This window comes from Colobus angolensis, unplaced genomic scaffold (assembly GCF_000951035.1).
Source record: "Colobus angolensis palliatus isolate OR3802 unplaced genomic scaffold, Cang.pa_1.0 Scaffold568, whole genome shotgun sequence".
Lineage (NCBI taxonomy): Eukaryota > Metazoa > Chordata > Mammalia > Primates > Cercopithecidae > Colobus > Colobus angolensis.
In genome coordinates this window covers 845,700-859,937 of record NW_012119243.1, presented here as the reverse complement: position 1 = coordinate 859,937, position 14,238 = coordinate 845,700, and the positions used below count along the sequence as shown (strand labels likewise).

The 14,238-nt window shown below is 35.9% G+C and overlaps 1 protein-coding gene across 1 annotated transcript in view; it reads left to right on the top strand.

Moving 5' to 3' along the window:
- Window positions 1-14,238, top strand: part of LRRC72 (leucine rich repeat containing 72) — a 49,915-nt gene that overhangs the window by 29,623 nt on the left and 6,054 nt on the right. Inside the window, exons 4-7 of the mRNA XM_011961743.1 lie at window positions 1,579-1,660; window positions 3,093-3,203; window positions 10,548-10,637; window positions 11,625-11,777. Of these exons, the coding sequence (XP_011817133.1) occupies window positions 1,579-1,660; window positions 3,093-3,203; window positions 10,548-10,637; window positions 11,625-11,777 (436 nt within the window). The remainder of the gene's footprint in view (window positions 1-1,578; window positions 1,661-3,092; window positions 3,204-10,547; window positions 10,638-11,624; window positions 11,778-14,238) is intronic.

Genomic DNA, 14,238 nt, shown 5'->3' with positions numbered 1-14,238 from the left:
CCTATGATAAGCTTTAGAAAACACACAAGAAAAAATTTACCATCAGGAACATGTATTTTTGTATGCATAAAGTACTAAATACTTGATCAATAACTCTTTCATGAGAATCTTTTCCCTGCTAGATTCTGTGTTAAATGGTAAAGTTATCATTCTTACATTTAACTTACCTGCAGTTCTTACCTGCTCCTCCTCTATGGCTCTACCATGTGTCATCTTCACAATGCAAATACACCTTTTAAATTTGATGGATGTTATGGAGTCAATATTTAAAAAAAAAAATAGGAGTTCTCCTTATGGGGTACCAGAATGATTTCTGACATACAGTTTAGCATTGAATACCCCATATTGTGTATACAGTACCTAATGGTTCATTTGAGGAATTTTGAGAGAGTACTTTTTACTATTTCCACTCACATGAAAATTTTGATTCGAACCTTAAAAGTAAAATGTGACCTCTTCACTATATTGTTAGGAGAGTAGGGAGGTAGAAAGGATAAGGTGCTGAAGAAACATGGTTCCTTTCCTTAAGGAATGCACAAAACTCTAGTGTTCAAGTGATTAACTGTACAAGTCAAAGTAAGCATTTGGGATGGTCAAGAAAATGGAGGTTTGTGAGCATAGGAGTTGTCAGGAAAGGTTTTGTGAAAAAGGATGAACTCTGAATGATGAACAGGATTATAGTGTGCCTTGCCCTCTGATTGCAGATGGTGGCTGGTTGAGCTATTTGTTCTGGGCCTGATCTGGCAGAGCTGCCTCCTGCGTGTATTCAGATTGCAGAGCCCATGGCTAAACTGAGATCTGTTTACTAGAGGGGCAGAGAACCAGAGAAGAGGAGATGGTTATAGACGAGGCCATAAAGAAAGAGTTCAGGATTAGACCGTCACTCAGGAAATCTGACTCGAAGTACTGAAGCAAGTAGAAGTTTAGAGAAAATAAAGTGGGTCAAAATAGGACACAAAGACAGTAGTAAGGTACAAGGAGATCAACCCTTGGTTTCAACTGATTTCTGCAAGTGAAAACTTAACTGCGGCCGTCCACTCACGCATGGTTTAGTATGCCTTGCTGGCCTAGGGCTAATCCTTAAAAATAATTTCAAGTGTACCAAGAAGAAAAGACATACAGACAAAGGGAATCATGACTCCTACAGATGCAGAAATGGCCTCAGCATAAGGAGAGAGCCCTTGGCACATGATAATATTAGGTGGTGGATATGTGATGTCGGATGCAATAAGACTATATGGAGCAGAAAGAAGTAGAAGAAATATTGTTAGCGCAAAAGAGCTAGGCCAGGTTGCAGAGGTTTTGAAAGCCAGGCAAGCGAGTTTGGCTAAGATGTGGTAAGAGAGGTTTAAGTTAGCTAAAAATATTCTTTTCATCACATTCTCCTCAAAGCCAATCCAAATAATCCAAATGTAACTTACAGCCAGACCAAAAGGTCACAAATAATAATAGCAAAAGTCAAACTTCTATTATCTTATTATAATTAAATATATTACTTTTGTATATCATGTTATCTATATTTATGTTATATATGCAGTTATTATAAAAAGTATATTGTTCTCTAACTCTCATTTTTAGCTCCATGGAATAACATTTCTAACTAGAAACTATTGTCTGACAGAACTATATCTAAATAACAATGCAATATTTGAGATAGAAGGTATGTCTTAAATTTTCTGTTGATTTAATAGATTTTCAATTAAGTACTTTCAACTATGGTAATTGCTAATGACAAGCAAAAATCTGTTTTAACATTTCTGTTGAAAATATATTAAGGAATCTATTTTTAAATGTTTTAATGTACTTTTATATTAAGAAATGTGCCATTAGATTACTTTTCTAATTTAATATTGTCATGTGTCTTACTCAAAATTTAAAATAATTTTTAACAAGTATTTTAGACATAAACTAGACATGTGGAAGCAAGTTTTAACAATAGTTGGGAGCATTGATAAATACAAAAACTTAATAGTCTTAAGAAATTTTATTGGCAGTATGTTCCACCAGCCAAATTCCTGCTTTCACTCTGAGTTAATTGTATATGCAAAACACTCTCAAAACTGATAATTTCAAGCCATTCATAAAAGCACGTGGCATACCATGATCATGAAATACAGAGGTACAGTACAAAACACTTTTCTTTAGTATCCTATCTCATAGAATAAAAATGTCATACATTTTAAGGCCCATCATGATTTCATGCACCACTAAGAAAGAACATCTTGCCAATGAAGCTATGATATGGCTATCAAAAGACACATCCTACTTTCATTTATGTTAAAAATGTAGGAAAATAAACAATTTAGAATCTATGAAAATAATATGAATATTTGATTTCCAGTTATGTACAGAAAATACTTAGCTACGCAATTTGGAGGAGATGAGTAATGTTTCCCTTGACTAGCATTATAAATCTAAGTAACATTGACAAGCAAAAAAAAAAAAAATCCGAAACCAAAACCAAACAAAAAGAAGAAAGAAAATAAGCCCTCCAAAATCAATCAAACAAACAAAATCATTGCTACATTTTAAAAAGTAAGACAATCTGGGCACGGGGGCTCATGCCTGTAATCCCAGCACTCTGGGAGGCCTAGGCGGGTGGATAACCTGAGGTCAGGAGTTCGAGACCAGCCTGGCCAACATGGTGAAACCCCGTCTCTGCTAAAAATACAAAAATGAGCTGGGCGTGGTGGTGGACGCTTGTAATCTCAGCTACTTGGGAGGTTGAGGCAGGAGAATCCCTTGAACCCAGGAGGCGGAGGTTGCAGTAACCTGAGATTGTGCCATTTCTCTCCAGCCTGGGCAACAAGAGTGAAACTCCATCTCAAAAAAAAAAGTAAAACAATAACAGTGGAAAGAAATTTACTCTGTATTCCCACATCACAATTAATTGTATGAATTATACCTTATTGTATTCTTAATAATAATTTATAATATATTATTAATAGTTATTTCTTCTTTATCCAGCTATCATATGTTTTCCTTTTTAGTTAGCATGTTAATTAGCATTAAAAATGTTTATTTTTATTTACAATAAAAAAATTGAAAAAAATGTTTAAAATCTTGTAAAAATATATATATATTTTTTTTAGGCCTGCATTATTTGCCTTCATTGAATATACTCCTGCTACACCACAATGAGTTAACCAACATTGATGCAACAGTGAAGGAATTACAGGGAATGCTAAATCTGAAGATCCTAAGTAACAATTTGCAATTTTATATGGCCATAAATTAAAATAATATTAATATAAGACATTTTTCCATTTATCAAGTTTAAAATTAGAGGAGCAATGTTTATAATTAAGATATTTAGGCCAGGCACTGTGACTCACGCCTGTAATCTCAGTGCTTTGGCAGGCCGAGGAGGGCGGATCACTTGAGCCCAGGAGTTCAACACCAGCCTGAGCAACATGGTGAAACGCTGCCTCTAACAAAAATACAAAATTAGCCAGGGATGGTGGTGCATGCCTGTAATCCCAGCTACTCAAGAGGCTGAGGCGGGAGGACAACTTGAACCTGGGAGGTAGAGGTTGCAGTGAGCCAAGATTGCACCAGTGGACTCTAGCCTGGGCAACAGAGCAAGACCCTGTCTCAAAAAAAAAAAAATTAGATATTCCTGAAAATAAGACTAGATCTTATTGTCTTTTAAGACATGCTTTTGAAAAAACAACAGATAGAAAAATTTTTGTGTGTGAAATGCTATCTATCACATGTCTAACGAAAATGACAAAAGTAGCAAGAGGATTTACATGTTTAAATTTATTTTGGGTTTTATCTCAAAAGTAAGTTTTAACACATATTATATGATTCCATTTATATAAGTGTCCAAGTAGGCACATCTATAGGACAGCATCACTGAGAGGTAACTGTTTTTAAATAGATAAGCATTGCCAACGGCCAAGGAATTGGAGGTTGTGACAGCCAGAGAGTAAAGGGTGTGGGGTTATTTTGGGGGTGATAAAACGTACTAAAATTGACTGTGGTGATAAGTTGCATAACTTTGTGAATATACCATAAACACATGAATCATATGTTTAAACTGGTGAATAGTGTGGTACATGAAGTATATTAATAAAGCTGATACCAAAAAAAAAAATAGAAGACTTTTTAAGCTTTCAACTGGATGACCAGCAAACTTTATTCATATATATTGAATCACACCCAGTAAGGAACTAACCTATTGAAAAGAAGTGTGAGATGAGTCAAAAAAATAAATAATACACTACTCCTACTCTCAATAAGCTTATGGTCTTGAAGGGTAGATAAACATGTATACAACCACAATACAAGATAAAGGATTCTGGGTGTACTAAGGTAAAAGACCTGCAGATCAGTGAGGAGGTTTTCAGACTTTAGAGTTTAGAGACCTCTTTATAATAATGTAATGCAATAGATATATTTTTAAATTCCTTTTCCATTCATTTCTCAGAATTGCCTGAGATTATTTTGAATAGTTGTAAACTAGTATTGATGGTGAAGGTTCTAATCAGATAATCAGATCAATGTAGAGAGAGTTACTAAAGTTTCTATATGTTTTCAGTGTTGTCAGTTATATGTACTATACTGAGGGAAAATGATTCATTTGTTATAGTTAGATTGTTTAAACCCAAGAATTAAAATCACAAAATTACACCAAGTTCATGGCAATTTTATGCTCATTTTGGAGACATGAGAAGGCTGCCTGCTGTCAGGAGTTTTTTTACAGCTTTTGGATCTTCTGTGAAAGAATTGGCCTGCATATTTGAGTTACCTGGCCCATATCTGCTGAAAAAATGCTGCTATAATTAAAAGACTAGTTATGCTAGACCTAGGACACTTACCTTTGTTTTTCTATAAAATGGGCTGACGGCTACCTCTCAGGGTTGCTTTAAACATTAGGATAACTCTGTAAATACTTTTTAAGAAAACATTTCTCACCATTAATGTTATTTTGAAGCAACAACAAAAATTGAAATTCTAAAATAAGAAAAAAATTGTTTTATTGTGGATTATGTAAATCAGATAATGAAATAAGTTGCATCCACTCTCGAAATTCTGCTAATAGACTCAAGAAAACAACTGCTATTTTAAATAATAATCATACAGTAACATGTTTGAATGTCTTTCTTGTTGAAAAAACTGTTTTATTATCGTCTCATTTAAATCTTCACAGCATCCTATGATGTGACTAGAATTATTCCCTTTAATCATGGAAATGCAAAGCTCACAGATTTAACCAAACTCTTAAGGAATGTTGAAACACAAATTCATGCCTTGTTTTACTTATCATTCATTTATCTATTCATTCATTCAATAAATATTTATAATTTATTCATTCATTCATTTAATACATGTTTATCACACATTCACTATATGATACTATTCTAGATAATAGGACTCAAATTTGAACAAGAAAGACCCAGTCTATACCTATATAGGGCTTACAAATTTGTAACACTCAGCCTAAATATTTCTTAGAGTTGAAGGGGTTTGATGCAAAACTATTTGCTACTTTAAAAACTCTATAATTTGGGGAAACTTGTTAAAAAACAACATGTGGAGAGTAGTAAACAAGCTTACTCCCACAGTAATAAACAGAGTTATGCCCATAGTAATAAACAAGGTTATACCCTGAACAAAGGTGCCCAGCCCAGGACCGAATGGATCCTGAAATCTAGCCCATGCCCTACTTGTCACGGGTGTACGTGAGCATAGAATTGTGCCAGGCATGAGGGGTGGGAGTTTTCTAGTTTTTAAATACCGGTCTGGTAGTATAATGTCCATATCATTACCAGTCACAATAGTTTACAACCACTATTTAAAATCATAGTGACGCAATTCAAGTTATGTAACTGTAATTTTCCAGTTGAGAATCTTGTTGTGGGATCATTTGTTTGAAATGGAGAAAATGCTATGTCCAATTACAAAAAACAAAAAGCGTTTTCTAAAAATTCACATTGTGAACTCATGTCCCATTTTGGTTAAAGATGCTGTATGGAAAATAGTTTGTATTTATTAGACAACAAATGTTATTTGTGCAGTCATGTCTTCAGATTAAGTTTCTATGAGCCTCATTTGCAATCACAGATTAGCTTTAGCTCATTAACTAAAATGAGAAATCTATGTGTTTTCAAATGTGGTCATTTTTGTCTTTTTAAGTTGTAAATCCATGTGCAGTTGTAAAGTGTTGTTATTATTCCACTTAAATGACAAGTTCTTCAGAGGTGAGAAAATAGCCTGAAGGGCAAAACACTAATCCATTCTCAGCATTGCACTTTCCATTGGCATTTATGAGAAGAATTGCCAAGGATTGCCTAGGAGACGCTTGGCTGAGAGCTTCAGGGAGGCCTAAACCAGCTGCAGAGTGTGAGGTCCTGGGAACTGGAATTCCTGTCTTCCGGGCAGAGTCAGGGGACTCCACCTCTTCTCTCCAGGCAGTCTACCTTTCCACACCCTCTCTTTCCAACTCAGTTTTCCTCTTCCCTTCCCTTCCCTCCTCCAAATTCTTTCTAAATCAGAATCCACATGTGTCAAAGACCCACTTTGTGGCTGATGGCTTTCATTAACTCCTGCCCCCTTTCCAGTACTAAGGGAAAAAAACCACCACCACCAAAAGCCACAGCATCAAAATGCTTAAGCCAGTCTCCTGTTCTAAACCTTCAGTTTTCTCATTTCTTTCTAATTTTCTGTTTTATTAAGCTCCACTGTTGGAAAGTATGCTTACGACTCCTGCATGCCATAGTTGTTAAGATCTGCTTCCTACTGGAGCTTCCAGCAATCAGCATTGGGAACAGGGAGCTCCTCCTTTCGAGAGAGGGTCTCCATATGTCCACAGATACTGCTTTTAAACATTGTCTGCCTTTGTCTTTAGCAGTGGCCCCAATCCACTGCCAGTGGCAAAAAGCCAGGGGTGCAGAGGGATGCTGGGAGATGGGGTGGGACTAGGATCTCGAGGGTCCCTTCCTTTGAGCCTCTTTTCCTATAATACCCTTCCAGGTGGGACCACCCCTCCCAAAAGACAAAACAATTCAGCAAAGAAAAAGAACCAACAGTGTTTTTCACTACTGTTCGTCCTGAAAAAGATAATGTTCTGATCCCTCCTCTCTCGATCCTCTGCTTTATCCTAGTTTGCCTTTTCCAATCAGGGGTGATTTCCATATTCAGTAAAAAGCACATGGTGTGTGGTGGCCACCAGATTTTTAGTTAAAACAAGATAGTGATTAACAATGGAGATGCTGACCTTACTAAGTAAGCTTGACCCAGAGCCTCACAATCCTGGTATCTGATTATTGACAGCTGAACTTCCTTCCACAGGCTGCTCTTTATAGGCTTTTAACTTCTCCATGTCATTTTCTTTTTCCCATGTATTAAAATTGGGATGTTGGTCTCTTATTAATTACATCAACTTTCTTCGAAGGCAGCCTTAAAAACATTGAGGTTCATTTAAATAATGATTTTAAATACTGCTTTAAAAGTTTACAAAAAAATAACTGGAGCCAATTATTTAGATATCTTTTTTCCCCCTTCTGTCTTGATAATAAGTGGCTTCATACATGTGACTCATGTAAGTTAAGCTTGTGTGGTAAGGTAGTAGAGACATTTTGATATATCATTGGGTAAATGTAAATTGCTTAGATTCAGAATCCCAAATTAAGATAAGCAAGACAGTGCTGGCGCCACTGAGGTGTACACTGTAAGTAGCCTAGAGGGAAGGTGGATTAAATAGTATTAACCTATTGAAAGTGAAAGTGTAAGCAATTTCTCTTCATAGTTTCTAAAAGAATGTGCCCATACATCATAGAAGGCTTTCAGAACATTCAGACACAGGAAACCGATTTCACATCTTAGACATTTAATTTATGTTGATTTTAGCAGCATCAATCCAAAACTCATAAATCCAAAATGTTAAATGTTTCATAGTATAGAAGGAAAAAAGAGAGTTAAAAATAAGATTGCTTCCTTCTAAAATTTAAGAGCTAGGAAACAGTGAATAATAATGATGAAATGCCTTTCAAGTTATTTAATTCAATTTTTTTAAGTTAATTTAAGCAGAGGCTGGGCTAACAGTTCAGATTTCTGATTTTGTGTCATTCAGTTTTGACTTTACGATGAGATGAATAGTCAACCACAAGTCCATAGAGATTTTAGTATCAATATGTTGTTAATAAGTAATGTAACAGTAGTAAATCCAAGTTTTGTGTTTTATTTAGCTGAAGCTAGTTTTTGAATTTCCATATAGAAGTTACTTAACCAAGGATTAGCAGAAAAAGCCAAGAAATGAAATGAAATGGATAGTAATGTCCTCAGAGGGAAAAGAGAAGACGAAGGGTGCACCTAGAGAAAATGTCATTGAAAGATGTTGGTATATTTTCCATTAACGTCATGTGTAAAGGCAGACTCTACTTCCAGATGCTATAATGTGTAACAGGGTTATGAGGTGTCAGATGTGATTCCCCAAGACAGTAACCACAAAGCAGACTTCTGTGCTAAAGCATCTGTGACTTTTTCTTCCTTCTGAGTTCTCATGAAAAACAATTATGCTTTGCTTTTATATCCTTGAAGAGGGTCCTTTTCTTTACTTTCTCTGGCTCGAACTACAATTCATGATCCCTATGGCTCTTTTAAAATCTGTCCTTATTAGTGGTTTGATATATATCTGTTCTATTCCTGTCCTTCAGTTATAATTATTTGTTACCACTTTAAAATGCTTCTCTTTTAAGAATAAAATTCAGACCATTTTCTGTCACTTAAGAAATCTTTTAAAAAAAAATTGTTTTGTCTCCCATTTTCTCCATTACATACATATTTCCTTTCTTTTGAATTTCTCTGTGGCTCCTGGCTCTACATTTTCCTGTATGCCTTTCCTCATTCCTGTAACTTTTGTTTATTATGCACCAGGTGTCTTCCATTGCCTGCCTTATTTCCCTCTAAAGCTCGTGTTTTCCACAGGGAATAGCTATATATAACGCTTTTATTAGCCAGAAAAAGTTGTGTTTATACAACAAATATCAGAATGTTTTATTACTACAGAGAAAACTTCCAGATGATTTACCTTTTTTAAGTTTTTATCTAGTTTGTTATCTTTTAAGCATGCATCCACCCCAATCTTCTTTATGTTACAAACTGCTCTTTATAAATATTAATCAGTTTTTTTCAGAGGTTCTAATGCTTACTATTTTCAGGCCTTTATCAAACCTCTTTGTATTTTATGAATAGTCTACAACAGTATTCTTAAATTTCACATGTACATTAAGTGAGCTTCATTTTGAGTGAAGTAGTTGTGCAGTAGCTGGAGCTCTTTCTCTTACTGCCATCTAGTGGTTCTCCTCATTAGTTGTATTTTCAGAAGTATTTCCTAGAAATTGCACGTAGGTAGGCAGAATCCGAATAACTAAAGATGCCCGGCCAGGCACGGTGGCTCATGCCTGTATTCCCAGCATTTTGGGAGGCCAAGGCAGGCGGATCACGAGGTCAGGAGTTTGAGACCAGCCTTGCCAACATGGCAAAAACCCGTCTCTATTAAAAATACAAAAATTAGCTAGGTGTGGTGGCAGGCGCCTATAATACCAGCTACTTAGGAGGCTGAGGCAGGAGAATCGCTTGAACTCGGGAGGCAGAGGGTGCAGTGAACCAAGATCATGCCATTGCACTCCAGCCTGGCAACAAGAGCAAGACTCTGTCAAAAAAAAAAAAAAATGCCCAACTGAAAATCATTAAAGTTTTATTTCACATTGTGCTGAAAAAAATGTTTATTATCATCTAGGATGAATAGGGAAAATACCGTTTTTTAAAAAATAAAGCCCTCACAACTTCTAGTTGAAGACATTTAAAAACACCTATGTGCTGATTCCCAAGGGATATGATGTCAGAAGTGCCAGGGCTTCTTCTGCATCCACATGCCTCCTTCTTCCAACCACTGCATTAGGAAGTGCGGTTTATCGCAAATCCTAGCACCTGCACACCAGGATCTCAGAAGTGCACGTGCCTGGCCAGAGATAGACAAAATGCAAGAGCCACATCTGCTCAGCTTTGGTCCTGCTGAGATCTGAAACTACTATTGACACATTCTGAGCTATGAGCAATGGTGTGGAGAAAATAAATTCTATTAGAGCAAGATGTTGTGTCTCTGCCTATCTTCACGCATGCACCCTTGTGAACCTGGAGACAAAAAGAAGACTACCAAGTGATATTTTAATAAAACGTAGCCTCAAAACTCCAATAGAGCTGATATCTAGTTCTTCATGTACTAATTTATTTATGGCCATGTTAAAAATTTCCCTCATTTGTGGCAGATTTGGGTCAATGATATGATCATAGCCCTTAGCACAGTTCCTAGTAGACAGCAAGCACTTGGTTAATACTTGTTGAATGAATGAATTTAGCAGACAGAAAAATTAACTGCTGCTCTAAGTAAAGGTTTAATGGGTCTATTGCTGGATATGAGAAGAGAAGAGATTTATAAGTTCTTAAGTTTAACATGAATCTCTTAATTTTTTGTATTTTATAAGTGATACGTGAAACTGATTTTGAAATCTGACATTTCATTTTGGATTCTTCATTTGCAGGTCTGTACCAAAATCCTTTGTGCCAATATAACCTGTATCGTTTATATATCATCTACCACCTTCCTGGAGTGGAGCTGCTTGACCGAAATCGTAAGGACCCTTCCTTCTTGCAAAGAAATATTTGAGAAATAGTCTTATAGCTCAGTGGTTAGAAATGAAGACTACCTTTGAAAATACGTTTTTGTAAAAAATATACCTTTGAATACTTGTCTTTGTAAATGAAAGTTTTTCAATTATTATTTTTGAAAGATTTGCTCTCTAAAATGTGCCCTGATTTAGAAATTCACATCTCTTTACTACTTTATTAGAAAGGCCCTCTAACTGAGCGTGAGGAAAGTGATCCTTCTGGTCCTGGTTTTGACATTAACATGTTGGATGCCAAATCGTTTACCTCCCGGCACCTTAGTTTCTTATCTCAAAAGTGAGGGAATTGGAATAAATCTCTTAAGGCCTATTTAAGTTCTAAAAGTCATGCTTTTTAAAGTTCTGTAAATATGTATATATTGAAACATACAATGAATGATGACTTCTTTATGAATACACCTTCAAGACAGCATGTCAGATTTCTATATGCCACATGCACACACACACAATCAACCTCAGCATATTACGCTTAACGTTTTTTAAGGCCTATTTTGCCTCCAAATGCTATATTATATATCTACTTACCTTTCCGTCTCTACAGGTTTGAACATTCTTAATAATTTATTACTGAGTAACCACTTTCTATAGGATACATCAGAAACTTACGGTTATACCTCTCCTTTCTAATAGCCTTGAGGAAATGAAAGGATGTTTCATGCTAAAATTTTAATCATCCTTGGTGATGTGTTAAAGGGTGTTTGGGATGCATTAGACTGAAGGATTAAGCTCTGTCTTGTGATATATGGGGTGTATATTGAGTGCTTGTAAGATTATGGAAATAACTGTGATAGCCCCTTTACGAAACAATTTTGATAGGATGTTCACATATAACATAGTTTAGATAAATACATTCTTGAAAGTATTCAGTTCTATTTTGAATCACTCTGCCTATTTATAATGCTATGCAATAACATTACTTTTTGCATTTATCAGAAGTTACAGAAAAAGAAAGAAGATCAATGATTACCATTTTTAACCATAAAAAGGCTCATATCGTTCAATCAATAGCATTCAGAGGAAAAGTAGATGCTTCATGGGATCCTAAATCACCATTTAAGCAAAAACCAGTCCAGAGAGTACCTTCAGGTATTTTGAAAAAAAAAAAAAAAAATTCAATGAAATTAAAACTTCTCAAAGTTTTGGGTAATTTGATTGTAATAATAGCAACTACAATTTACAATAAACTCAAGTATCTAAATAATGGAATAATTTCTAATATATTTGCTAACTTTATAATGCTTTTAGTCCAGTTAAAGTAGGTATGCAATTTTCATCCTCACTCATGCATGTGACAAATGGGGTGCTGTGATAATAATGAAATAATACATTGAAGCCTCTATCCCAGTATCTAACACAGTATAAAGGGCTCAATAAATAAGCTGTTGTTATTTTTATTACTACTGACATGGATGATTTTACCAATTAAGGCTATATAATTTTTGATAATATAGAAAAAATACGAAGAAGAAATAAAGATCATCTGCAATTCTGCCATCCAGAAATAAGCACTGGTAATATTTTGATTATACTCACATACAGGGTCATTACATGCAAGTATAACTTGAATATTTTCAGGATGTTTCCTTGGTAGGAATTTAATTTCATATTTGTAACAGAAATGAAAAAAAATAGGGGTTTAGTTTTTTCAGACAGCAAAGAATACAAAAATAGGGTATCTAGGGTTAGTGTAAAGTTCTATGATGTCATCAGTGTTTGAGGATATATCTGTCTTTTGTTCTGCTACTCTTAGTGTGCTTTATGATTACAAGGTGGTTGGTATACCACCAAGCCTTACATCTCCATTCCAGGAAGGAAGAGAGGGTGGATGAGAAAAGGTGCAAAGGTAAAATCCTTGTCTTTATGACACCTAGCCAATGAGACAACATACATTTTTTTAAAAACCAAATCAATTATTTAGAAATAAAGGAGAAATTGAATTGAAAAATAGTTTGGAAGAAATTACCCAGAATGCTACATGGAGAAAGAAAGCGATAGAAGATATGAATTAGATATTGAGAAAAGGAGAGACATTAGAAAGAGAAGGTCCAATATAAGTTTAGTAATAGTTCCTGAAAAACAAATTATAGATAGAAATTGAGCAGAAGGTAATGTTTAAAGTGATAATGGCTGGAAAATTTCCCAAACTGATAAATAAATTCTTAGACCGACCAGACAATCACCAGAATTGACAAAGAATTCATAGATACACCAGAAAAATGAATCCAAACACAAAAAAGACACATAACAACAACAACAACAACAACAAAAGTCTTCACCAAAGGCAAAACCATCTTAAAGCAGTCAGAGAGAAAACCCAGATGACCTACAAAAGAGTAACATAGAGATTCACCACAAACTCCCCAGCTATAATCGTGGAAGTCAGAAAACAGTGATCAGAAGTTTTTTCATCAAAACCACAATGAGATACCATCTCACACCAGCTGGAATGTAGATCATTAAAAAGTCAGGAAACAACAGATACTGGAGAGGATGTGGAGAAATAGGAGTACTTTTACACTGTTGTTGGGAGTGTAAATTAGTTCAGCCATTGTGGAAGACAATGTGGCATTTCCTCAAGGATCTAGAACCAGAAATATCATTTGACCCAGCAATCCCATTACTGGGTATATACCCAAAGGATTAAAAATCATGCTACTATAAAGACACATGCACACGTATATTTATTGCAGCACTATTTACAATAGCAGAGACTTGGAACCAACCCAAAGACCCATAAATGATAGACTGGATAAAGAAAATGTGGCACATATACACCATGGAATTCTATGCAGCCATAAAAAAGGATGAGTCCGTATCCTTTGCAGGGGCATGGATGAAGCTGGAAACCATCATTCTGAGCAAACTAACACAAGAACAGAAAACCAAACACTGCATGTTCTCACTCATAAGTGGGAGTTGAACAATGAGAACACATGGATACAGGGAGAGGAACATCACATACTGGGGCCTGCTGGGGGCTGGGGGTCCGGGGAAGGGATAGCATTAGGAGAAATACATAATGTAACGGACAGGTTGATGAGTGCAGCAAACCACCATGGCACATGTATACCTATGTAACAAACCTGCATGTTCTGTACATGTTTCCCAAAACTGAAAGTATACGAAAATGTGTATATATATTTACAGTTGTCTAACTCACCAGGCATGGTGGCTCACGCTCATAATCCTAGTACTTTGGGAGGCTGAGGCAGGTGGATCATTTGAGGTCAGGAGTTTGAGACCAACCTGGCCAACATGGTTAAACCTGTCTCTACTAAAAATACAAACTTAGCCAGACATGGTAGTGGGTGCCTGTAATCCCAGCTACTTGGGAGGTGAAGCAGGATAATCGCTTGTACCCGGGAGTTGGAGGTTGCAGTGAGCTAAGATCGCATCACTGCACCTTAGCCTGGGTGACAGAGCAAGACTCTGTCTCAGAAAAAGAAAGAAAAGGAGGGAGGAAGGGAGAGAGGGAGAAAGGAAGGAAGGGAGGGAGGGAGGGAGGAAGGAAGGAAGGAAGGAAGGAAGGAAGGAAGGAAGGAAGGAA